This window comes from Oncorhynchus masou, chromosome 1 (assembly GCF_036934945.1).
Source record: "Oncorhynchus masou masou isolate Uvic2021 chromosome 1, UVic_Omas_1.1, whole genome shotgun sequence".
Taxonomy (NCBI): domain Eukaryota; kingdom Metazoa; phylum Chordata; class Actinopteri; order Salmoniformes; family Salmonidae; genus Oncorhynchus; species Oncorhynchus masou.
This window is the reverse complement of record NC_088212.1, coordinates 106617-129967: the sequence shown is the minus strand read 5'-3', so window position 1 is coordinate 129967 and position 23351 is coordinate 106617. Positions and strand designations below refer to the sequence as shown.

The 23351-nt window shown below is 46.3% G+C and overlaps 1 protein-coding gene across 1 annotated transcript in view; it reads left to right on the top strand.

Annotated features, from left to right (window-relative positions):
* Positions 1-23351, top strand: part of LOC135506822 (transducin-like enhancer protein 4) — a 150829-nt gene that overhangs the window by 101184 nt on the left and 26294 nt on the right. Inside the window, exons 8-14 of the mRNA XM_064926250.1 lie at positions 7959-8078; positions 8335-8388; positions 9867-10022; positions 10188-10269; positions 12804-12988; positions 20595-20671; positions 20781-21030. Of these exons, the coding sequence (XP_064782322.1) occupies positions 7959-8078; positions 8335-8388; positions 9867-10022; positions 10188-10269; positions 12804-12988; positions 20595-20671; positions 20781-21030 (924 nt within the window). The remainder of the gene's footprint in view (positions 1-7958; positions 8079-8334; positions 8389-9866; positions 10023-10187; positions 10270-12803; positions 12989-20594; positions 20672-20780; positions 21031-23351) is intronic.

Sequence of the window (23351 nt, the reverse complement as noted above, 5' to 3'; positions counted from 1 at the left end):
TCTCTCTCCCTTCTCCTCTCATCCTGTTTCTCTCTCCCTTCTCCTCTTCCTCCTCTCATCCTGTTTCTCTCTCCCTTCTCCTCTCATTCTGTTTCTCTCTCCCTTCTCCTCTCATCCTGTTTCTCTCTCCATTCTCCTCTCATCCTGTTTCTCTCTCCCTTCTCCTCTCATCCTGTTTCTCTCTCCCTTCTCCCCTCATCCTGTTTCTCTCTCCCTTCTCCTCTTCCTCCTCTCATCCTGTTTCTCTCTCCCTTCTCCTCTCATCCTGTTTCTCTCTCCCTTCTCCTCTTCCTCCTCTCATCCTGTTTCTCTCTCCCTTCTCCTCTCATCCTGTTTCTCTCTCCCTTCTCCTCTTCCTCCTCCCATCCTGTTTCTCTCTCCCTTCTCCTCTTCCTCCTCTCATCCTGTTTCTCTCTCCCTTCTACTCTCATCCTGTTTCTCTCTCCATTCTCCTCTCATCCTGTTTCTCTCTCCCTTCTCCTCTTCCTCCTCTCATCCTGTTTCTCTCTCCCTTCTCCTCTCATCCTGTTTCTCTCTCCCTTCTCCTCTTCCTCCTCCCATCCTGTTTCTCTCTCCCTTCTCCTCTTCCTCCTTTCATCCTGTTTCTCTCTCCCTTCTCCTCTCGTCCTGTTTCTCTCTCCCTTCTCCTCTCATCCTGTTTCTCTCTCCATTCTCCTCTCATCCTGTTTCTCTCTCCCTTCTCCTCTCATCCTGTTTCTCTCTCCCTTCTCCTCTCATCCTGTTTCTCTCTCCCTTCTCCTCTCATCCTGTTTCTCTCTCCCTTCTCCTCTTCCTCCTCTCATCCTGTTTCTCTCTCCTTCTCCTCTCATCCTGTTTCTCTCTCCCTTCTCCTCTTCCTCCTCCCATCCTGTTTCTCTCTCCCTTCTCCTCTTCCTCCTCTCATTCTGTTTCTCTCTCCCTTCTCCTCTCATCCTGTTTCTCTCTCCCTTCTCCTCTCATCCTGTTTCTCTCTCCCTTCTCCTCTCATCCTGTTTCTCTCTCCCTTCTCCTCTCATCCTGTTTCTCTCTCCCTTCTCCTCTTCCTCCTCTCATCCTGTTTCTCTCTCCCTTCTCCTCTCATCCTGTTTCTCTCTCCCTTCTCCTCTCATCCTGTTTCTCTCTCCCTTCTCCTCTCATCCTGTTTCTCTCTCCCTTCTCCTCTCATCCTGTTTCTCTCTCCCTTCTCCTCTTCCTCCTCTCATCCTGTTTCTCTCTCCCTTCTCCTCTCATCCTGTTTCTCTCTCCCTTCTCCTCTTCCTCCTCTCATCCTGTTTCTCTCTCCCTTCTCCTCTCATCCTGTTTCTCTCTCCCTTCTCCTCTTCCTCTTCCCATCCTGTTTCTCTCTCCCTTCTCCTCTTCCTCCTCTCATCCTGTTTCTCTCTCCCTTCTACTCTCATCCTGTTTCTCTCTCCATTCTCCTCTCATCCTGTTTCTCTCTCCCTTCTCCTCTTCCTCCTCTCATCCTGTTTCTCTCTCCCTTCTCCTCTCATCCTGTTTCTCTCTCCCTTCTCCTCTTCCTCCTCCCATCCTGTTTCTCTCTCCCTTCTCCTCTTCCTCCTTTCATCCTGTTTCTCTCTCCCTTCTCCTCTCGTCCTGTTTCTCTCCCTTCTCCTCTCATCCTCTTTCTCTCTCCATTCTCCTCTCATCCTGTTTCTCTCTCCCTTCTCCTCTCATCCTGTTTCTCTCTCCATTCTCCTCTCATCCTGTTTCTCTCTCCCTTCTCCTCTCATCCTGTTTCTCTCTCCCTTCTCCTCTCATCCTGTTTCTCTCTCCCTTCTCCTCTCATCCTGTTTCTCTCTCCCTTCTCCTCTTCCTCCTCTCATCCTGTTTCTCTCTCCCTTCTCCTCTCATCCTGTTTCTCTCTCCCCTTCTCCTCTCATCCTGTTTCTCTCTCCCTTCTCCTCTCATCCTGTTTCTCTCTCCCTTCTCCTCTCATCCTGTTTCTCTCTCCCTACTCCTCTCATCCTGTTTCTCTCTCCCTTCTCCTCTCATCCTGTTTCTCTCTCCTTCTCCTCTCATCCTGTTTCTCTCTCCCTTCTCCTCTCATCCTGTTTCTCTCTCCCTTCTCCTCTCATCCTGTTTCTCTCTCCATTCTCCTCTCATCCTGTTTCTCTCTCCCTTCTCCTCTCATCCTGTTTCTCTCTCCCTTCTCCTCTCATCCTGTTTCTCTCTCCCTTCTCCTCTCATCCTGTTTCTCTCTCCCTTCCCCTCTCATCCTGTTTCTCTCTCCCTTCTCCTCTCATCCTGTTTCTCTCTCCCTTCTCCTCTTCCTCCTCTCATCCTGTTTCTCTCTCCCTTCTCCTCTCATCCTGTTTCTCTCTCCATTCTCCTCTCATCCTGTTTCTCTCTCCCTTCTCCTCTTCCTCCTCTCATCCTGTTTCTCTCTCCCTTCTCCTCTCATCCTGTTTCTCTCTCCCTTCTCCTCTCATCCTGTTTCTCTCTCCCTTCTCCTCTCATCCTGTTTCTTTCTCCCTTCTCCTCTCATCCTGTTTCTCTCTCCCTTCTCGTCTCATCCTGTTTCTCTCTCCCTTCTCCTCTCATCCTGTTTCTCTCTCCCTTCTCCTCTTCCTCCTCTCATCCTGTTTCTCTCTCCCTTCTCCTCTCATCCTGTTTCTCTCTCCATTCTCCTCTCATCCTTTTTCATTCTCCCTTCTCCTCTTCCTCCTCTCATCCTGTTTCTCTCTCCCTTCTCCTCTCATTCTGTTTCTCTCTCCCTTCTCCTCTCATCCTGTTTCTCTCTCCCTTCTCCTCTCATCCTGTTTCTCTCTCCCTTCTCCTCTCATCCTGTTTCTCTCTCCCTTCTCCTCTCATCCTGTTTCTCTCTCCCTTCTCCTCTCATCCTGTTTCTCTCTCCCTTCTCCTCTTCCTCCTCTCATCCTGTTTCTCTCTCCCTTCTCCTCTTCCTCCTCTCATCCTGTTTCTCTCTCCCTTCTCCTCTTCCTCCTCTCATCCTGTTTCTCTCTCCCTTCTCCTCTCATCCTGTTTCTCTCTCCCTTCTCCTCTCATTCTGTTTCTCTCTCCCTTCTCCTCTCATCCTGTTTCTCTCTCCATTCTCCTCTCATCCTGTTTCTCTCTCCCTTCTCCTCTCATCCTGTTTCTCTCTCCCTTCTCCTCTCATCCTGTTTCTCTCTCCCTTCTCCTCTTCCTCCTCTCATCCTGTTTCTCTCTCCCTTCTCCTCTCATCCTGTTTCTCTCTCCCTTCTCCTCTTCCTCCTCTCATCCTGTTTCTCTCTCCCTTCTCCTCTCATCCTGTTTCTCTCTCCCTTCTCCTCTTCCTCCTCCCATCCTGTTTCTCTCTCCTTCTCCTCTTCCTCCTCTCATCCTGTTTCTCTCTCCCTTCTACTCTCATCCTGTTTCTCTCTCCATTCTCCTCTCATCCTGTTTCTCTCTCCCTTCTCCTCTTCCTCCTCTCATCCTGTTTCTCTCTCCCTTCTCCTCTCATCCTGTTTCTCTCTCCCTTCTCCTCTTCCTCCTCCCATCCTTTTTCTCTCTCCCTTCTCCTCTTCCTCCTTTCATCCTGTTTCTCTCTCCCTTCTCCTCTCGTCCTGTTTCTCTCTCCCTTCTCCTCTCATCCTGTTTCTCTCTCCATTCTCCTCTCATCCTGTTTCTCTCTCCCTTCTCCTCTCATCCTGTTTCTCTCTCCCTTCTCCTCTCAAACTGTTTCTCTCTCCCTTCTCCTCTCATCCTGTTTCTCTCCCCTTCTCCTCTTCCTCCTCTCATCCTGTTTCTCTCTCCCTTCTCCTCTCATCCTGTTTCTCTCTCCCTTCTCCTCTTCCTCCTCCCATCCTGTTTCTCTCTCCCTTCTCCTCTTCCTCCTCTCATTCTGTTTCTCTCTCCCTTCTCCTCTCATCCTGTTTCTCTCTCCCTTCTCCTCTCATCCTGTTTCTCTCTCCCTTCTCCTCTCATCCTGTTTCTCTCTCCCTTCTCCTCTCATCCTGTTTCTCTCTCCCTTCTCCTCTTCCTCCTCTCATCCTGTTTCTCTCTCCCTTCTCCTCTCATCCTGTTTCTCTCTCCCTTCTCCTCTCATCCTGTTTCTCTCTCCCTTCTCCTCTCATCCTGTTTCTCTCTCCCTTCTCCTCTCATCCTGTTTCTCTCTCCCTTCTCCTCTTCCTCCTCTCATCCTGTTTCTCTCTCCCTTCTCCTCTTCCTCCTCTCATCCTGTTTCTCTCTCCCTTCTCCTCTCATCCTGTTTCTCTCTCCCTTCTCCTCTTCCTCTTCCCATCCTGTTTCTCTCTCCCTTCTCCTCTTCCTCCTCTCATCCTGTTTCTCTCTCCCTTCTACTCTCATCCTGTTTCTCTCTCCATTCTCCTCTCATCCTGTTTCTCTCTCCCTTCTCCTCTTCCTCCTCTCATCCTGTTTCTCTCTCCCTTCTCCTCTCATCCTGTTTCTCTCTCCCTTCTCCTCTTCCTCCTCCCATCCTGTTTCTCTCTCCCTTCTCCTCTTCCTCCTTTCATCCTGTTTCTCTCTCCCTTCTCCTCTCGTCCTGTTTCTCTCTCCCTTCTCCTCTCATCCTCTTTCTCTCTCCATTCTCCTCTCATCCTGTTTCTCTCTCCCTTCTCCTCTCATCCTGTTTCTCTCTCCATTCTCCTCTCATCCTGTTTCTCTCTCCCTTCTCCTCTCATCCTGTTTCTCTCTCCCTTCTCCTCTCATCCTGTTTCTCTCTCCCTTCTCCTCTCATCCTGTTTCTCTCTCCCTTCTCCTCTTCCTCCTCTCATCCTGTTTCTCTCTCCCTTCTCCTCTCATCCTGTTTCTCTCTCCCTTCTCCTCTCATCCTGTTTCTCTCTCCCTTCTCCTCTCATCCTGTTTCTCTCTCCCTTCTCCTCTCATCCTGTTTCTCTCTCCCTACTCCTCTCATCCTGTTTCTCTCTCCCTTCTCCTCTCATCCTGTTTCTCTCTCCCTTCTCCTCTCATCCTGTTTCTCTCTCCCTTCTCCTCTCATCCTGTTTCTCTCTCCCTTCTCCTCTCATCCTGTTTCTCTCTCCATTCTCCTCTCATCCTGTTTCTCTCTCCCTTCTCCTCTCATCCTGTTTCTCTCTCCCTTCTCCTCTCATCCTGTTTCTCTCTCCCTTCTCCTCTCATCCTGTTTCTCTCTCCCTTCCCCTCTCATCCTGTTTCTCTCTCCCTTCTCCTCTCATCCTGTTTCTCTCTCCCTTCTCCTCTTCCTCCTCTCATCCTGTTTCTCTCTCCCTTCTCCTCTCATCCTGTTTCTCTCTCCATTCTCCTCTCATCCTGTTTCTCTCTCCCTTCTCCTCTTCCTCCTCTCATCCTGTTTCTCTCTCCCTTCTCCTCTCATCCTGTTTCTCTCTCCCTTCTCCTCTCATCCTGTTTCTCTCTCCCTTCTCCTCTCATCCTGTTTCTTTCTCCCTTCTCCTCTCATCCTGTTTCTCTCTCCCTTCTCGTCTCATCCTGTTTCTCTCTCCCTTCTCCTCTCATCCTGTTTCTCTCTCCCTTCTCCTCTTCCTCCTCTCATCCTGTTTCTCTCTCCCTTCTCCTCTCATCCTTTTTCTCTCTCCCTTCTCCTCTTCCTCCTCTCATCCTGTTTCTCTCTCCCTTCTCCTCTCATTCTGTTTCTCTCTCCCTTCTCCTCTCATCCTGTTTCTCTCTCCCTTCTCCTCTCATCCTGTTTCTCTCTCCCTTCTCCTCTCATCCTGTTTCTCTCTCCCTTCTCCTCTCATCCTGTTTCTCTCTCCCTTCTCCTCTCATCCTGTTTCTCTCTCCCTTCTCCTCTTCCTCCTCTCATCCTGTTTCTCTCTCCCTTCTCCTCTTCCTCCTCTCATCCTGTTTCTCTCTCCCTTCTCCTCTTCCTCCTCTCATCCTGTTTCTCTCTCCCTTCTCCTCTCATCCTGTTTCTCTCTCCCTTCTCCTCTCATCCTGTTTCTCTCTCCCTTCTCCTCTCATCCTGTTTCTCTCTCCCTTCTCCTCTCATCCTGTTTCTCTCTCCCTTCTCCTCTCATCCTGTTTCTCTCTCCCTTCCCCTCTCATCCTGTTTCTCTCTCCCTTCTCCTCTCATCCTGTTTCTCTCTCCCTTCTCCTCTTCCTCCTCTCATCCTGTTTCTCTCTCCCTTCTCCTCCCATCCTGTTTCTCTCTCCATTCTCCTCTCATCCTTTTTCTCTCTCCCTTCTCCTCTTCCTCCTCTCATCCTGTTTCTCTCTCCATTCTCCTCTCATCCTGTTTCTCTCTCCCTTCTCCTCTCATCCTGTTTCTCTCTCCCTTCTCCTCTCATCCTGTTTCTCTCTCCATTCTCCTCCCATCCTGTTTCTCTCTCCCTTCTCCTCTCATCCTGTTTCTCTCTCCCTTCTCCTCTTCCTCCTCTCATCCTGTTTCTCTCTCCCTTCTCCTCTTCCTCCTCTCATCCTGTTTCGCTCTCCCTTCTCCTCTTCCTCCTCTCATCCTGTTTCTCTCTCCCTTCTCCTCTTCCTCCTCTCATCCTGTTTCTCTCTCCCTTCTCCTCTCATCCTGTTTCTCTCTCCCTTCTCCTCTCATCCTGTTTCTCTCTCCCTTCTCCTCTCATCCTGTTTCTCTCTCCCTTCTCCTCTCATCCTGTTTCTCTCTCCATTCTCCTCCCATCCTGTTTCTCTCTCCCTTCTCCTCTCATCCTGTTTCTCTCTCCCTTCTCCTCTTCCTCCTCCCATCCTGTTTCTCTCTCCCTTCTCCTCTCATCCTGTTTCTCTCTCCCTTCTCCTCTCATCCTGTTTCTCTCTCCCTTCTCCTCTCATCCTGTTTCTCTCTCCCTTCTCCTCTCATCCTGTTTCTCTCTCCCTTCTCCTCTCATCCTGTTTCTCTCTCCCTTCTCCTCTCATCCTGTTTCTCTCTCCCTTCTCCTCTCATCCTGTTTCTCTCTCCCTTCTCCTCCCATCCTGTTTCTCTCTCCCTTCTCCTCTCATCCTGTTTCTCTCTCCCTTCTCCTCTTCCTCCTCTCATCCTGTTTCTCTCTCCCTTCTCCTCTCATCCTGTTTCTCTCTCCCTTCTCCTCTCATCCTGTTTCTCTCTCCCTTCTCCTCTCATCCTGTTTCTCTCTCCCTTCTCCTCTCATCCTGTTTCTCTCTCCCTTCTCCTCTCATCCTGTTTCTCTCTCCCTTCTCCTCTCATCCTGTTTCTCTCTCCCTTCTCCTCTCATCCTGTTTCTCTCTCCATTCTCCTCCCATCCTGTTTCTCTCTCCCTTCTCCTCTTCCTCCTTTCATCCTGTTTCTCTCTCCCTTCTCCTCTCATCCTGTTTCTCTCTCCCTTCTCCTCTCATCCTGTTTCTCTCTCCCTTCTCCTTTCATCCTGTTTCTCTCTCCCTTCTCCTCCCATCCTGTTTCTCTCTCCCTTCTCCTCTCATCCTGTTTCTCTCCTCCCCTCTCCTCTTCCTCCTATCCTCTCCTCTTCCTCCTATCCTCTCCTCTTCCTCCTCTCCTCTCCTATCCTCTCCTCTCTTCTTCCTTCTTTCCTCTCCTTTCTCTCCTCTTCTTTCTCTCTTCTCCTCTTCCCTCCTCTCCTCTTCATTCTCTTCTCTTCTCTCCTATCCTCTTCCTTCTCTTCTCTTCTCTCCTCTTCTCTCCTCTTCTCTTCTCTTCTCTTCTCTCCTATCCTCTTCCTCCTCTTCTCTCCTCTCCTCTTCATTCTCTTCTCTCCTATCCTCTTCCTCCTCTTCTCTTCTCTCCTCTCCTCTTCTCTCCTCTTCTCTCCTATCCTCTTCCTCCTCTTCTCTTCTCTCCTCTCCTCTTCTCTCCTCTTCTCTTCTCTCCTATCCTCTTCCTCCTCTTCTCTTCTCTCCTCTTCTCTCCCTTCCTCTTCCTTCTCTTCTCTTCTCTCCTATCCTCTTCCTCCTCTTCTCTCCTCTCCTCTTCTCTCCTCTCTCCATTCCTTTTTATCCTATACTCACCTCTAAGAAGAGGGGTAGTTGGGCTCTTACAAAATCAGACTTGTAAACTAACATTAACTCTCTCTCTCTCTCTCTCTCTCTCACTCTCTCAGAGTCCGTCTGTGTCCCCCTCCTCCAGTTTCCGAGCAGTAGAGAAGCACAGGAGTTCAGGTGACTCCTCAGACAGCAAGAAACAGAAAATGGCTGAAAAGGAGCTGAGCGCCACACGTTACGTGAGTGAGGCAAATTTCAAACCAAAACCCAGAGGATGCACATGTTTATTTCAAAAGCACAGAGCTAACACAGCTGATTCAACTAACCAAACTCTTGCTGATTAATCGATTACGTCAGTCAGGCTTGTCAGTGCCAGGATGTTCTGATGACGCCCTGGTATAGGGTATCTAACTATGGTAAATTGTTGAGGAGGACCAATATGTTGTTGTGTTCGTCTCGGGACAATAAAGTTGTATTATATTGTATCTGTTTCAGGACAGCGACGGGGAGAAGAGTGATGACAGCCTAGTGGTGGATGTCTCTAATGAGGTTATATTCTCTCTCTCTGTCGTATATAAATACTGAACAAACAAACAATGAATGCAACAACTTCAAAGACGTTACTGAGTTACAGTTCATATGAGGAAATCAGTCAATTGAAATCAATCCATTAGGCCCAAATCTATGGATTTCACATGACTGGGAATACAGATATGCATCTGTTGAACACAGATACCTTAAAAAAAAGGTAGGGGCTTGGATCAGAAAACCAGTCAGTATCTGGTGTGGACAACATTTGTCTCATGCAGCACGACACATCTCCTTCACATAGAGTTGATCAGGCTGTTGATTGTGGCCTGTTGGAATGTTGTCCCACTCCTCTTCAATGACTTTGAGATGAAGCTGGATATTGACGGAAACTGGAACACGTTGCCGTACACGTAGAGCCAGAGCATCCCAAACATGCTCAATGGGTGACATGTCTGGTGAGTATGCAGACCACAGAGGAATGGTGACATTTTCAGCATCCAGGAATTGTGTACAGATCCTTGCGACATGGGGCCGTGTATTATCATGCTCTAACATGAGGTGATGGAGGCGGATGAATGGCACAACAATGGGCCTCAGATTCTTGTTACATTATCTTTCTGCATTCGAATTGCCATTGTTATAATGCAATTGGTGTTCATTGTCCATAGCTTATGCCTGCCCATACTGTAACCCCACTGCCACCATGGGGCGCTCTGTTCACAATGTTGACATCAGCAAACTGCTCGCCCACACGATACCATACACGCCGTCTGCCATCTGCCTGGTACAGTTGAAACCAAGATTCATCCTTGAAGAGCACACTTCTCCAGCGTGCCGGTGAGCATCGTGGTGAGCATTTGCCCACTGAAGTCGGTTACGACGTCGAACTGCAGTCAGGTCAAGACCCTGGTGAGGACGATGACCACACAGATGAGCTTCCCTGAGATGGTTTCTGACAGTTTGTGCAGAAATTCCGCAGGTGAAGAAACCAGATGTGGAGGTCCTGGACTGGAGTGGCTACACGTGGTCTGTGGTTATGAGGCCAGGGGGACGTACTGCCAAATTCTCTAAAATTATGTTGGAGGCGGCTTATGGTATAGAAATTAACATGCAATTGTCTGGCAACAGCTCTGGTGGACATTCCTGTAGTCTGCATGCCAATTGCACGCTCGCTCAAAACATGAGACAGCTGTGGCATTGTGTTGTGACAAAACTGCACATTTTAAAATGACCTTATGCCCCCAGCACAAGGTGCACCTGTGTAATGATCATGCTGTTTAATCAGCTTCTTGATATACCACACCTGTCAGGTGAACCAATTATCTTAACCAATTGGTGAATAACATTTGAGAGAAATCAGCTTTTAGTGAGTACAGAACAATATTTTTTATTTATTTTAGTTCAGGAAACATGGAACCAACACTTTACCAATACATAGAAATGTAACTCAACTCAACCAAACTATTTTCTATTGTTCTCTTTCGCTGTTATCTTAGGATCCTGCCTCTCCTAGAGGAAGCCCCACTCACTCCCCTCGTGAGAACCGATTGGATAAGAGCCGTCTGCTGAAGAAGGAAGTCCCTCCCCTCAGCCCCACCTCTATGGCCTCGTCCAGTAGTACGCCCTCCAACAAGTCCAAAGACCTCACCATGGTCTGACGTCTCACGGCTTCTTTCCCCTTTAATCTTTATTTTCAACATATTTCTACCTTTACCCCAAGTCTGGAAAATGTGGATTTTCTCATCTCTCATATACCAGAGTTCAGTGCTTAAAAATGGTATTGTTATGAGTGGATTATGAGCCTTTTTTGTGTCCAGAATGAGAAGTCCAGCACCCTGACCCCCACCCCCAGCAGCACCTCGACCCCCGGTCTGAGAGGGAAAACGTCAGGACTGGAGGGTGAGACACACTGATGACTTTAAACACGTGTTTAGATTCTTTACATTTCATTGAACCTTCCTTTAACTTTTTCAACCAGGCAGGTCAGTTGAACCTTTAACCTTTTCAACCAGGCAGGTCAGTTGAACCTTTAACCTTTTTAACCAGGCAGGTCAGTTGAACCTTTAACCTTTTTAACCAGGCAGGTCAGTTGAACCTTTAACCTTTTTAACCAGGCAGGTCAGTTGAACCTTTAACCTTTTTAACCAGGCAGGTCAGTTGAACCTTTAACCTTTGTAACCAGGCAGGTCAGTTGAACCTTTAACCTTTTTAACCAGGCAGGTCAGTTGAACCTTTAACCTTTTTAACCAGGCAGGTCAGTTGAACCTTTAACCTTTGTAACCAGGCAGGTCAGTTGATTCTTATTCAGCAGAGATCTAATAAACGTAACAGAAAAATCCCAAAATCGAAATCTGTCTGTCTAAAAGATATCTGCTTTTCCATTCTCCTTTGTCATCCACATTTGTGGTGGCAGAGCTACAGCAGTTTGGGTCTTATCACAAAACGTCTGTTCTGTCTGAACAGTTTGGGAGACTCACGATGGTGTTGGGCACTACAAACCTCACAACTTCGGTCTGTAGCGCCCAAACAGTTTGTTACCCTAATATGACCCCACCATCGAATTCTCTATGACACCCACAAGACTTATTTAGGTGTACACTGAGTGTACAAAACTCCCTTTGACCTCAGAACAGCCTCATTTTTTAGGCATGCAATCTACTAGGGTTGAATATTTACAAAAAAGTTGCCTACCCCAGAATAAATCACATTTTTCCCAGGTAACCCAATATTTCCAACCAAAAACGTAAGTGTCATTGAAAAGCATTATAAAGCATATAAATGGGCCTATATCTGGATTTAATTAGAGCTTTGAGAGAACATTCAAGCCCGATGCTACCTGTGCCTGATGATACACATTAAATACATTTTATTTAAATAAATATACAATCCCAATCACAAAAAGCTCAAAAGTGTCATTATGATATAGTCTACTGCACCTTTGTACACGACAGAAAAGCATGAAATCCCATAAATGTAGCTAGCTACGTATATTTCTTTTGCTTTTACTTACTTAGCTAGCATCGATGGCAGCTAGCTAGTTTAGCCTACTCAAACACCTGGCTCAAACAGAGAGGGATGCTATGTTAGCTAGCTGGCTATGGCTATCCAACAGAGAGGGATGCTGTTAGCTAGCTGGCTATGGCTATCCAACAGAGAGGGATGCTGTTAGCTAGCTGGCTATGGCTATCCAACAGAGAGGGATGCTGTTAGCTAGCTGGCTATGGCTATCCAACAGAGAGGGATGCTGTTAGCTAGCTGGCTATGGCTATCCAACACTGGATCTCTTCCAAGTCAAAGTAAACTTTTGGTTTTATTAATGTATGTTTTATTAATGTACACAATACATGTCTCAATTGTCTCAAGGCTTAAATATCCTTCTTTACCTGTCTCCTCCCCTACATCTACACTGATTGAAGTGGATTTAACAGGTGACATCGATAAGGGATCATAGCTTTCACCTGGATTCACCTGGTCAGTCTATGTCATAGAAAGAGCAGGTGTTCCTAATGTTTTGCCCACTCAGTGTATATGGAAGTACTTTAGTGCCCCAAACAAGTGGTTCCATTTATTTTATATATATATATATATATATATATATATATATACATATACATATACATATACATATATATAAAATAAACCACTGAGCATATTTATCTGTTGGATAGGACAGACACTTCAAAATATATTTCCTTTTTCATACATTTTTTGACTACCTGTTTTGTATGAATGTTATTCATTCCATTTCTATGGGCTAATAGCAGTAAGGCCAAATTCAATGTTACATCAAAATTATTTTAAATATATTTTTTATACTTACAGGGGTCAAAAAATACTAAATCAAAAAGCTAAATTATCCTAATTAGCAATTCCAGGTGTTAGCTTAGTAGAACCCAGGCCTTTAGACTATAGGGGGTTGATTTATAGCTTAGTATAACCCAGGCCTTTAGACTTTAGGGGGTTGATTTATAGCTTAGTAGAACCCAGGCCCTTAGACTTTAGGAGGTTGATTTATAGCTTAGTAGAACCCAGGCCTTTAGACTTTAGGGGGTTGATTTATAGCTTAGTAGAACCCAGGCCCTTAGACTTTAGGAGGTTGATTTATAGCTTAGTAGAACCCAGGCTTTAGACTTTAGGGGGTTGATTTATAGCTTAGTAGAACCCAGGCCCTTAGACTTTAGGAGGTTGATTTATAGCTTAGTAGAACCCAGGCTCTTAGACTTTAGGGGGTTGATTTGTAGCTTAGTAGAACCCAGGCCTTTAGATCTTAGGGGGTTGAGTTGTAGCTTAGTAGAACCCAGGCCTTTAGACTTTAGGGGGTTGATTTGTAGCTTAGTAGAACCCAGGCCTTTAGATCTTAGGGGGTTGATTTGTAGCTTAGTAGAACCCAGGCTGTTAGATCTTAGGGGGTTGACTTATGTTGTTTGTTCCAGGCCCTGGTCTGCGTCCCCTGGCGTTGCCGTGTCCTTACCCGGGTGCGTTTGGCATGGTGGCCCACCCAAGCCTCAACGGGCTGAACGGCGACCTGGGCGGAGCCAGCGCCTACGCCTCCCTACACAACCTGTCTCCTCAGATGAGTGCAGCTGCTGCAGTCGCGGCCTACGGACGATCACAAGTGGTACGCTATTCTCCCATCTCAACTCACAACAAATCACATGTCCACCATCTTATTAGTGTCACTCAATCTTCTTTCATTGACACAAATTATAAAGTGGTTGGACAATGTTTGAGCGATATCAAAATCAAATCACATGTTATTTGTCACATGTTCCGTAAACAACAGGTGTAGACTAACAGTGAAATGCTCCGTAAATAACAGGTGTAGACTAACAGTGAAATGCTCCGTAAATAACAGGTGTAGACTAACAGTGAAATGCTCCGTAAACAACAGGTGTAGACTAACAGTGAAATGCTCCGTAAACAACAGGTGTAGACTAACAGTGAAATGCTGACTTGCAGGTCCTTCCCAACCATGCAGAGAGAATTAATAGAAAAGTGAAGATAACAAGAAATAAATACACAATGAGTAACTTGGCTATAGACTAGTTACATTGGGGGAAATTCAACACCAAGGACACCTGAGGTCAATATAAAAATGAATCCGTTTTTATTCTCAGTTAACTGGAGACAACAAACACATTCAGAACAGGTCAAGTGCTCCGCCGTCTCTTCCTTCCTGTTATATTACATTGACGACACCCCCCTTCCACAATTTGTAAGATACTGGTTGAAATGAAACAGACGGAGGCCCAGCTAAAATAATCAATAAGGTTTATTCACGAGAGTCCTGGTTAGTTGTACAAAATAATTTTATACTGGCGTCTTAAGAACATACTTTCACACACAAACATGTTTTTTATTTTACCTTTATTTAACCAGGCAAGTCAGTTAAGAACAAATTCTTGTTTTCAATGACGGCCTAGGAACAGCAGGTTAACTGCCTGTTCAGGGGGCAGAAGAACAGATTTGTACCTTGTCAGCTCGGGGGTTTGAACTTGCAACCTTTCAGTTACTCGTCCAACACTCTAACCACTAGGCTACCCTGTCGCGTATCCTATGCACACACTGTCAAAGATTAGGGGAATCGGTGAGAATCACTCCCCATCCTCCCTCAAGATAGGTAGACCCTGGGAAGTACTCTGTGGCCCCCAGCCAAGGTCGGCACCGAATCTGGCTCAGACGATACTACTGTATAATAGACATTGTTACAGTTATATTGTTTTACCCTAATTCTGACAAAAACTACACACATCATGACTAATTCTACACACGTAATTGATTATAATTTTATGATTCTAATAAATTTCATGCAATTATATGGCTTCAGGGTGGAATATTCTAGTCATTCATTTAAGCATATAAATTCCATCAACAGGTTGACAGAGTTGGTTCCTGCAGGTGGCTGGCTACGCAGGCATGGTTCATAGGGTTGGTTCCTGCAGGTGGCTGGCTACGCAGGCATGGTTCATAGGGTTTGGTTCCTGCAGGTGGCTGGCTACGCAGGCATGGTTCATAGGGTTGGTTCCTGCAGGTGGCTGGCTACGCAGGCATGGTTCATAGGGTTTGGTTCCTGCAGGTGGCTGGCTACGCAGGCATGGTTCATAGGGTTGGTTCCTGCAGGTGGCTGGCTACGCAGGCATGGTTCATAGGGTTTGGTTCCTGCAGGTGGCTGGCTACGCAGGCATGGTTCATAGGGTTGGTTCCTGCAGGTGGCTGGCTACGCAGGCATGGTTCATAGGGTTGGTTCCTGCAGGTGGCTGGCTACGCAGGCATGGTTCATAGGGTTGGTTCCTGCAGGTGGCTGGCTACGCAGGCATGGTTCATAGGGTTTGGTTCCTGCAGGTGGCTGGCTACGCAGGCATGGTTCATAGGGTTTGGTTCCTGCAGGTGGCTGGCTACGCAGGCATGGTTCATAGGGTTGGTTCCTGCAGGTGGCTGGCTACGCAGGCATGGTTCATAGGGTTTGGTTCCTGCAGGTGGCTGGCTACGCATGAGTCGTGTCTTTGGCTATGCCGGATTAAGTGATATGACATGCTATTCTATAAAATCCTTTCTCCGTAATTAATATTACCTGATTGAGCTAATCATGTAAATGTAATTAACAAGAGTCAGGGCACCACAAAATAATATTTATAGACCTGCTATCTTCCGAATAAACTCTTAACGACCTAGTTATATTTTACATCAATAGCAGTCAATATTAATCTTCACCTTAATTCAGTCTCATCTGAAAGTTGTAAATTCTTGGTTATCTTCACGAATCCTGGCAAACAAGTTGAATCAGCAATACAAAATTTTGTTTAATTATTTATTTACTAAATACCTAACTAATCACACAGAATTACATATTTACAAAGAATGAATCATACCTTGATTACTAATGACGTCATAAAGGAAAACATCCCTAGCGGACAGAACGGATATGACAGCTGGTTACAGAAAAGAAAAGGGGCTGGGTTTGAGTGAAAGAGCAGGAAGACTGAGGGACACAGGGAGATGCTGTGCTATCTTAAATACACTATCTTATGCATTCTAAATTACCGCCCATTTGGAAAAGGAAAATGCAGTAAATATGTACTCTGAGCTGCGCTGCGGTAGGTTGGTGGTAGATGGAAGGCCATGTTGCCAAATCAAATCAAATCAAATCAAATTTTATTTGTCACATACACATGGTTAGCAGATGTTAATGCGAGTGTAGCGAAATGCTTGTGCTTCTAGTTCCGACAATGCAGTAATAACCAACAAGTAATCTAACTAACAATTCCTAAACTACTGTCTTATACGCAGTGTAAGGGGATAAAGAATATGTACATAAGGATATATGAATGAGTGATGGTACAGAGCAGCATATGCAAGATACAGTAGATGGTATCGAGTACAGTATATACATATGAGATGAGTATGTAAACAAAGTAGCATAGTTAAAGTGGCTAGTGATACATGTATTACATAAGGATGCAGTCAATGATATAGAGTACAGTATATACGTATGCATATGAGATGAATAATGTAGGGTAAGTAACATTATATAAGGTAGCATTGTTTAAAGTGGCTAGTGATATATTTACAACATTTCCCATCAATTCCCATTATTAAAGTGGCTGGAGTTGAGTCAGTGTCAGTGTGTTGGCAGCAGCCACTCAATGTTAGTGGTGGCTGTTTAACAGTCTGATGGCCTTGAGATAGAAGCTGTTTTTCAGTCTCTTGGTCCCAGCTTTGATGCACCTGTACTGACCTCGCCTTCTGGATGATAGCGGGGTGAACAAGCAGTGGCTCGGGTGGTTGATGTCCTTGATGATCTTTATGGCCTTCCTGTAACATCGGGTGGTGTAGGTGTCCTGGAGGGCAGGTAGTTTGCCCCCGGTGATGCGTTGTGCAGACCTCACTACCCTCTGGAGAGCCTTATGGTTGAGGGCGGAGCAGTTGCCGTACCAGGCGGTGATACAGCCCGCCAGGATGCTCTCGATTGTGCATCTGTAGAAGTTTGTGAGTGCTTTTGGTGACAAGCCGAATTTCTTCAGCCTACTGAGGTTGAAGAGGCGCTGCTGCGCCTTCTTCACGATGCTGTCTGTGTGAGTGGACCAATTCAGTTTGTCTGTGATGTGTATGCCGAGGAACTTAAAACTTGCTACTCTCTCCACTACTGTTCCATCGATGTGGATAGGGGGGTGTTCCCTCTGCTGTTTCCTGAAGTCCACAATCATCTCCTTAGTTTTGTTGACGTTGAGTGTGAGGTTATTTTTCTGACACCACACTCCGAGGGCCCTCACCTCCTCCCTGTAGGCCGTCTCGTCGTTGTTGGTAATCAAGCTTACCACTGTTGTGTCGTCCGCAAACTTGATGATTGAGTTGGAGGCGTGCGTGGCCACGCAGTCGTGGGTGAACAGGGAGTACAGGAGAGGGCTCAGAACGCACCCTTGTGGGGCCCCAGTGTTGAGGATCAGCGGCGAGGAGATGTTGTTACCTACCCTCACCACCTGGGGGCGGCCCGTCAGGAAGTCCAGTACCCAGTTGCACAGGGCGGGGTCGAGACCCAGGGTCTCGAGCTTGATGACGAGCTTGGAGGGTACTATGGTGTTGAATGCCGAGCTGTAGTCGATGAACAGCATTCTCACATAGGTATTCCTCTTGTCCAGATGGGTTAGGTCAGTGTGCAGTGTGGTTGAGATTGCATCGTCTGTGGACCTATTTGGGCGGTAAGCAAATTGGAGTGGGTCTAGGGTGTCAGGTAGGGTGTAGGTGATATGGTCCTTGACTAGTCTCTCAAAGCACTTCATGATGACGTAAGTGAGTGCAGACAGAGTCCTTTGAAGAATGTCTCTGGTGGTCAATTGGATACATTGTAGTAACGTCGTTGTGTGGTAGACGGGATACTCTGTTCTTTTCTAGCCCACATTTGCAGCTGCTGTTGCTAACTCAACGGCTAGGAGGTATCACTTCTGTAGTGAATAAGAGTTCATAGTTCATACCATCACACTGAGGTTGGCTTAGTTCTGTAGTTGACATGTTCGTCCTTTTAACGTATGGACCGTCGTCCTCACATCCTCGGAACAGGGGGTTACATTTTCGTCAAGGTTTTATATAGTGGAGCTAGAAGGGTGTGTCTGAAACGTTTTATAACCCATGTCTCTTCACAGGGGCCACTGATTGAGCAGAGCCCTAACCTTATGAAAACCCAAATCTCTCATTTGGAAGCTGAAATGACTTTTCATCTCTTCACCAATCATTTTATATTCAAACATTTAAATTGAACAACAATTCCATGTGAATACGATAACTCTGATGTGTAGACTTTCCACTGTAGAGTTTATGTCATCCTAGCATCGACGAGAATGTCTCAGATGACAAACGATCTGACATCATATTCAGTAAGTACCACCGCAGAATATAGTTCATTTCCCCCCACCTTCTGATGTTCCCAGAATCTCTATGTTAACCAAGGGGTTTTCAAATGTCACATCAGTAGGGTAGAGAGAGGAAAAAGGGGGGAAAGAGGTATTTATGACTGTCATAAACCTACCCCCAGACCAATGTCATGACACAGGCATGGTTGACAGGGTTGGTTCCTGCAGGTGGCTGGCTATGCAGGCATGGTTCATAGGGTTGGTTCCTGCAGGTGCCTGGCTGTTATCTTGCGGGCTCAGCAATGTCTCCTATCTTAACTTCCAGAACATATTCTGGGCGTTGTACCAATTGGTCTGAGGAGGTCACAGTCACCATCACGAACAAGGATAGTGAGAGAAGATGCACACTGTGTACAATTCAAGGCTATGTCTTCAGACAATAACATTTTCCCTCACATTACGTTCCCCAGCAAGAAAACGAAATGTCGCTCAAACAGAAGGGGAACAAACAAAGAGTCACTGACAACAGCCAAAGCGAAACAGGTGGTGTTTTGGAGGTGTTCTGAAAGACGCTCATGGGGCTGCCCACTGAAAGACACTCATGGGGTTGTCCACTGAAAGACACTCATGGGGCTGCCCACTGAAAGACACTCATGGGGCTGTCCACTGAAAGATGACTAGCAACAACAACTGGTATCTAAATGACACCCACCATGAGAGCCCAAGAAGAGGCAAACCAGAAGAAATCCCAACGCCAAACTTAAAGACAGGAAGCAAACCAAAAAGGTGGAGCAAAACCAAATCAGATAAAGGACTGCTTGTCTAGAAATCAAAATAGGGAGCGCCAACTACAGCTCACCCTCCACATCTACCAAGACAACTGGAGCACTGGGCCAGACACTCTTAAATATCACCTGGGCCAGCCACTCTTAAATATCACCTTGGCCAGCCACTCTTTAAATATCACCATGGCCAGCCACTCTTAAATATCACCTTGGCCAGCCACTCTTTAAATATCACCTGGACCAGCCACTCTTAAATATCACCTTGGCCAGCCACTCTTTAAATATCACCATGGCCAGCCACTCTTTAAGTATCACCTGGGTCAGCCACTCTTAAATATCACCTGGACCAGCCACTCTTAAATATCACCATGGCCAGCCACTCTTTAAGTATCACCTGGGTCAGCCACTCTTAAATATCACCTGGACCAGCCACTCTTAAATATCACCTTGGCCAGCCACTCTTTAAATATAACCTTGGCCAGCCACTCTTTAAATATCACCATGGCCAGCCACTCTTTAAGTATCACCTGGGTCAGCCACTCTTAAATATCACCTGGACCAGCCACTCTTAAATATCAACTTGGCCAGCCACTCTTAAATATCAACTTGGCCAGCCACTCTTAAATATCACCTGGACCAGCCACTATTAAATATCACCTGGGCCAGCCACTCTTAAATATCACCTGGACCAGCCACTCTTAAATATCACCTGGACCAGCCACTCTTAAATATCACCTGGACCATCCACTCTTTAAATATCACCTGGGCTAGCACAGGTGAAACACCAATTGGTGCCCCCTTCGTGCTAAAGTCCAACCGTCAAAACATAAATTGAAAATCCAAAGCCTGTAACAATACTACATACACAAAAGTATGTGGACACCCCTTCAAATTAGTGGATTTGGCTTTTGCTGACAGGTGTACAGCACTTGCCCCAGTCAATTGTAAGTGCTGTTATTGTGAAGTGGAACCGTCTAGGAGCAACAACGGCTCAGCCGCCAAGTACGTAGCGCAAAAAAATTGTCTGTCTTCAGTTGCAACACCCACTACTGAGTTCCAAACTGTTTCTGGAATCAACTTCATCACAATAACTGTTTGTCTGGGGCTTTCTGAAATGTGTTTCCATGGCCGAGCAGCTTCACACAAGCCTAAGATCACCATGATCAATGCCAAGCGTCGGCTGGAGTAAAACTCACCGCTATTGGACTCTGGAGAAGTGGAAACGTGTTCTCTGGAGTGATGAATCACGCTTCACTATCTGGCAGTCCAACGGACACATCTGGGTTTGGCCGATGCCAGGAGAACGCTACCTGCCTTAATGCATAGTGCCAACTGTAAAGTTTGGTGGATGATGAATAATGGTATGGGGCTGTTTTTCATGATTTCAGCAATGCCCCTTAGTTCCAGTGAAGGGAAATCTTAACTGTACCGCATACAATTAGGTTTTTCCAACTTTGTGGCAACAGTTTGGGGAAAGCCCTTTCCCGTTTCAGCATGACAACACCCCCGTGCAAAACGCGAGGTCCATACAGAAAGGGTTTGTCAAGATCGGTATGGAAGAACTTGACTGGCCTGCACAGAGCCCTGACCTCAACCCAGACTAAGTGAAACATAGGATATTACGAGGTTAGTATTAGCTTTTCCGATGTCCAGAAGCCATTTTTGGCCATACGAAACGATGAGGGAGATGTTATGTACAAAAAAGGTTAAGATCAGCAACAACAAAAATATTTAAAAAAATAGCAGAATTGGTCAGGAGTACATTTGGGTCATTTAGCAGACGCTCTTATCTAGAGTGGCTTACAGGAGCAATAAGTGGTAGGTGCCTTGCTCAAGGGCACATCGGCATATTTTTCACTGAGTCTGCTCTAGGATTCGAACCAGCAACCATTCAGTTACTTGCCCAACACTCATAACCACCAGGCTACAGCCGCCATCTCATCACATCAATGGGCAATGTTTGAACAATATCAATTGAAAGTCACAGAAAAGTGCATCATTTAAACTGTATTTTGGTTTGAAGGGTACAAGATGCTTGAATTATTTCCTTAAAAGAGATAATAAATGAATCTCTCTTCTGTTCTCCATCCTCCAGGTTGGTTTTGACCCCCACCACCACATGAGGGTTCCTGGTCTTCCTCCCAACCTCTCTGGCATTCCTGGAGGAAAACCGTACGTCTCCCTTTTTGATGTGGATGCTTTTGAAAAATAGATTCTCTAGATCAGAATATAAAATACACCCTCATCTTCATCACCTCTCTTCCTTCTCCTCCTCTCTAAGAGCCTACTCCTTCCACGTGAGTACTGAGGGCCAGATGCAGCCAGTACCGTTCCCTCCGGACGCCCTGATAGGCCCGGGGATTCCCCGGCACGCCCGGCAGATCAACACGCTGAGCCACGGTGAGGTGGTGTGTGCCGTCACTATATCCAACCCAACCAGACACGTCTACACAGGAGGGAAGGGCTGTGTCAAGATCTGGGACATCAGCCAGCCCGGCAGCAAGAGCCCTGTGTCACAACTAGACTGTCTGGTGAGAATACTATACAGGAGGTTTTTCTGCCATTTAAATCTTGGTGCGATCTGCCTAGGGGGGCTGGGGGGGGGGGTCCATTATCTTTTCCAATCTATTTACTTTTTAATATAATCTTTGATAACTAGATAGTCGAGAATAAATTAAAATTAAACAATTCATTTATTACTATTGATTTTGTTATTGTTTGAACATAAGACCACCGCATTAGCAATGAAAAATTAATCGAACTAAGCTTTAAAACTAAAAAGAGATTGAGGGAGGAAGGTCGAGAGGGAGGTCAAGAGAGAAGAGAGGGAGGTCTGGAGAGAAGAGAGGGAGGTCTGGAGAGAAGAGAGGGAGGTCTGGAGAGAAGAGAAGGTGGTCGAGAGAGGAGAGAGGGAGGTCGAGAGAGGAGAGAGGGAGGTTGAGAGAGAAGAGAGGGAGGTCGAGAGAGAAGGGAGGTAGAGAGGGAGGTAGAGAGGGAGGTAGAGAGAGAAGTAGAGGGTGGTCGAGAGGGTGGTCGAGAGGGTGGTCGAGAGAGGAGAGAGGGAGGTCGAGAGAGAGGTCGAGAGCGAGGTTGAGATAGAGGTTGAGGGAGGTCGAGGGAGGTCGAGGGAGGTCGAGAGGGAGTTCGAGAGGGAGGTAGAGAGGGAGGTAGAGAGAGGGGTAGAGAGAGAGGTAGAGAGAGAGGTAGAGCGGGAGGTAGAGAGAGAAGAGAGGGATATCGAGAGGGAGGTTGAGAGGGAGGTTGAGAGGGAGGTTGAGAGGGAGGTTGAGAGGGAGGTTGAGAGGGAGGTTGAGAGGGAGGTAGAGAGAGAGGTAGAGAGAGAGGTAGAGAGAGAGGTAGAGAGAGAGGTAGAGAGAGAGGTAGAGAGAGAGGTAGAGAGAGAGGTAGAGAGAGAGGTAGAGCGGGTGGTAGAGAGAGAGGTAGAGAGAGGTAGAGAGGACTGTCTGGTGATTGAGTGTGTTGCGTTACATCTTAGGTAAGTGCTTCCTCTAAATGATTTGTCCAGGGTGTGTGTGTTGGCCCACCAAATAACGCATGTCTCATGTTGTGTTTATGATAGTAGCTATGTAAATCAAATCAAATCAAATTACATGAGTCACATGCACCGAATATTACAGTGAAATGATGAATATTACAGGTGTAGTAGACCTTACAGTGAAATGCTGAATACAACAGGTGTCGTAGACTTACAGTGAAATGCTGAATACAACAGGTGTAGTAGACCTTACAGTGACATGCTGAATACAACAGGTATAGAAGACCTCACAGTGAAATGCTTACAAGCCCTTAATGTGCAGTGTTAATGCAATTTAAAAAAATACAGATAACAAGAGATAAAGAGATAAAAGTAACAAGTAATTAAACAGCAGCAGTGACATGTGTTACCTTTATTTAACCAGGAAAGTCAGTTGAGGACAGATTCTTATTTTCGATGACGGCCCAGGAACAGTGGGTTAACTGCCTTGTTCAGGGGTAGAACGACAGATTTGTACCTTGTCAGCTCGGGGATTTGATCTTTCAACCTTTCGATTACTAGGCTACGCTGCCGCCCCCACAGAGTGAATGTTTGGGGGCACTGGTTAGTTGAGGTAATATGTACATGTAGGTAGAGTTATTAAAGTGACTATGCATAGATGATAACAACAGAGAATAGCAGCGGTGTAAAGAGGGGGGGGGGGGGCAATGCAAATAGTCTGGGTAGCCATTTGATTAGCTGTTCAGGAGACTTATGGCTTGGGGGTAGAAGCTGTTTAGAAGCCTCTTGAACCTAGACTTGGTGCTCAGGTACAGCGTGCCATGCGGTAGCAGAGAGAACAGTCTATGACTGGGGTGGCTGGAGTCTTTGACAATTTTTAGGGCCTTCCTCTGACACCGCCTGGTATAGAGGTCCTGGATGGCAGGAAGGTTGGCCCCAGTGATGTACTGGGCCGTACACACTACCCTCTATAGTGCCTTGCGGTCAGAGGCAGAGCAGTACCAGTACTATACCAGGCAGTGGTGCAACCGGTCAGGATGCTCTCGATGGTGCAGCTGTTGAACCTTTTGAGGATCTGAGGACCCATGCCAAATCTTTTTAGTCTTGTTTGAGGGATAGGACATCCTGTTGTGTTTATGATAATAGTTATATATAGAACTTCCTGTTGTGTTTACTAGCTATATATAGGACATCCTGTTGTGTTTATGATAGTAGCTATATATAGGACTTCCTGTTGTGTTTATGATAGTAGCAATATATAGGACTTCCTGTTGTGTTTATGATAGTAGCTATATATAGGACTTCCTGTTGTGTTTATGATAGTAGCAATATATAGTATATGCTTGTGTGTATCTG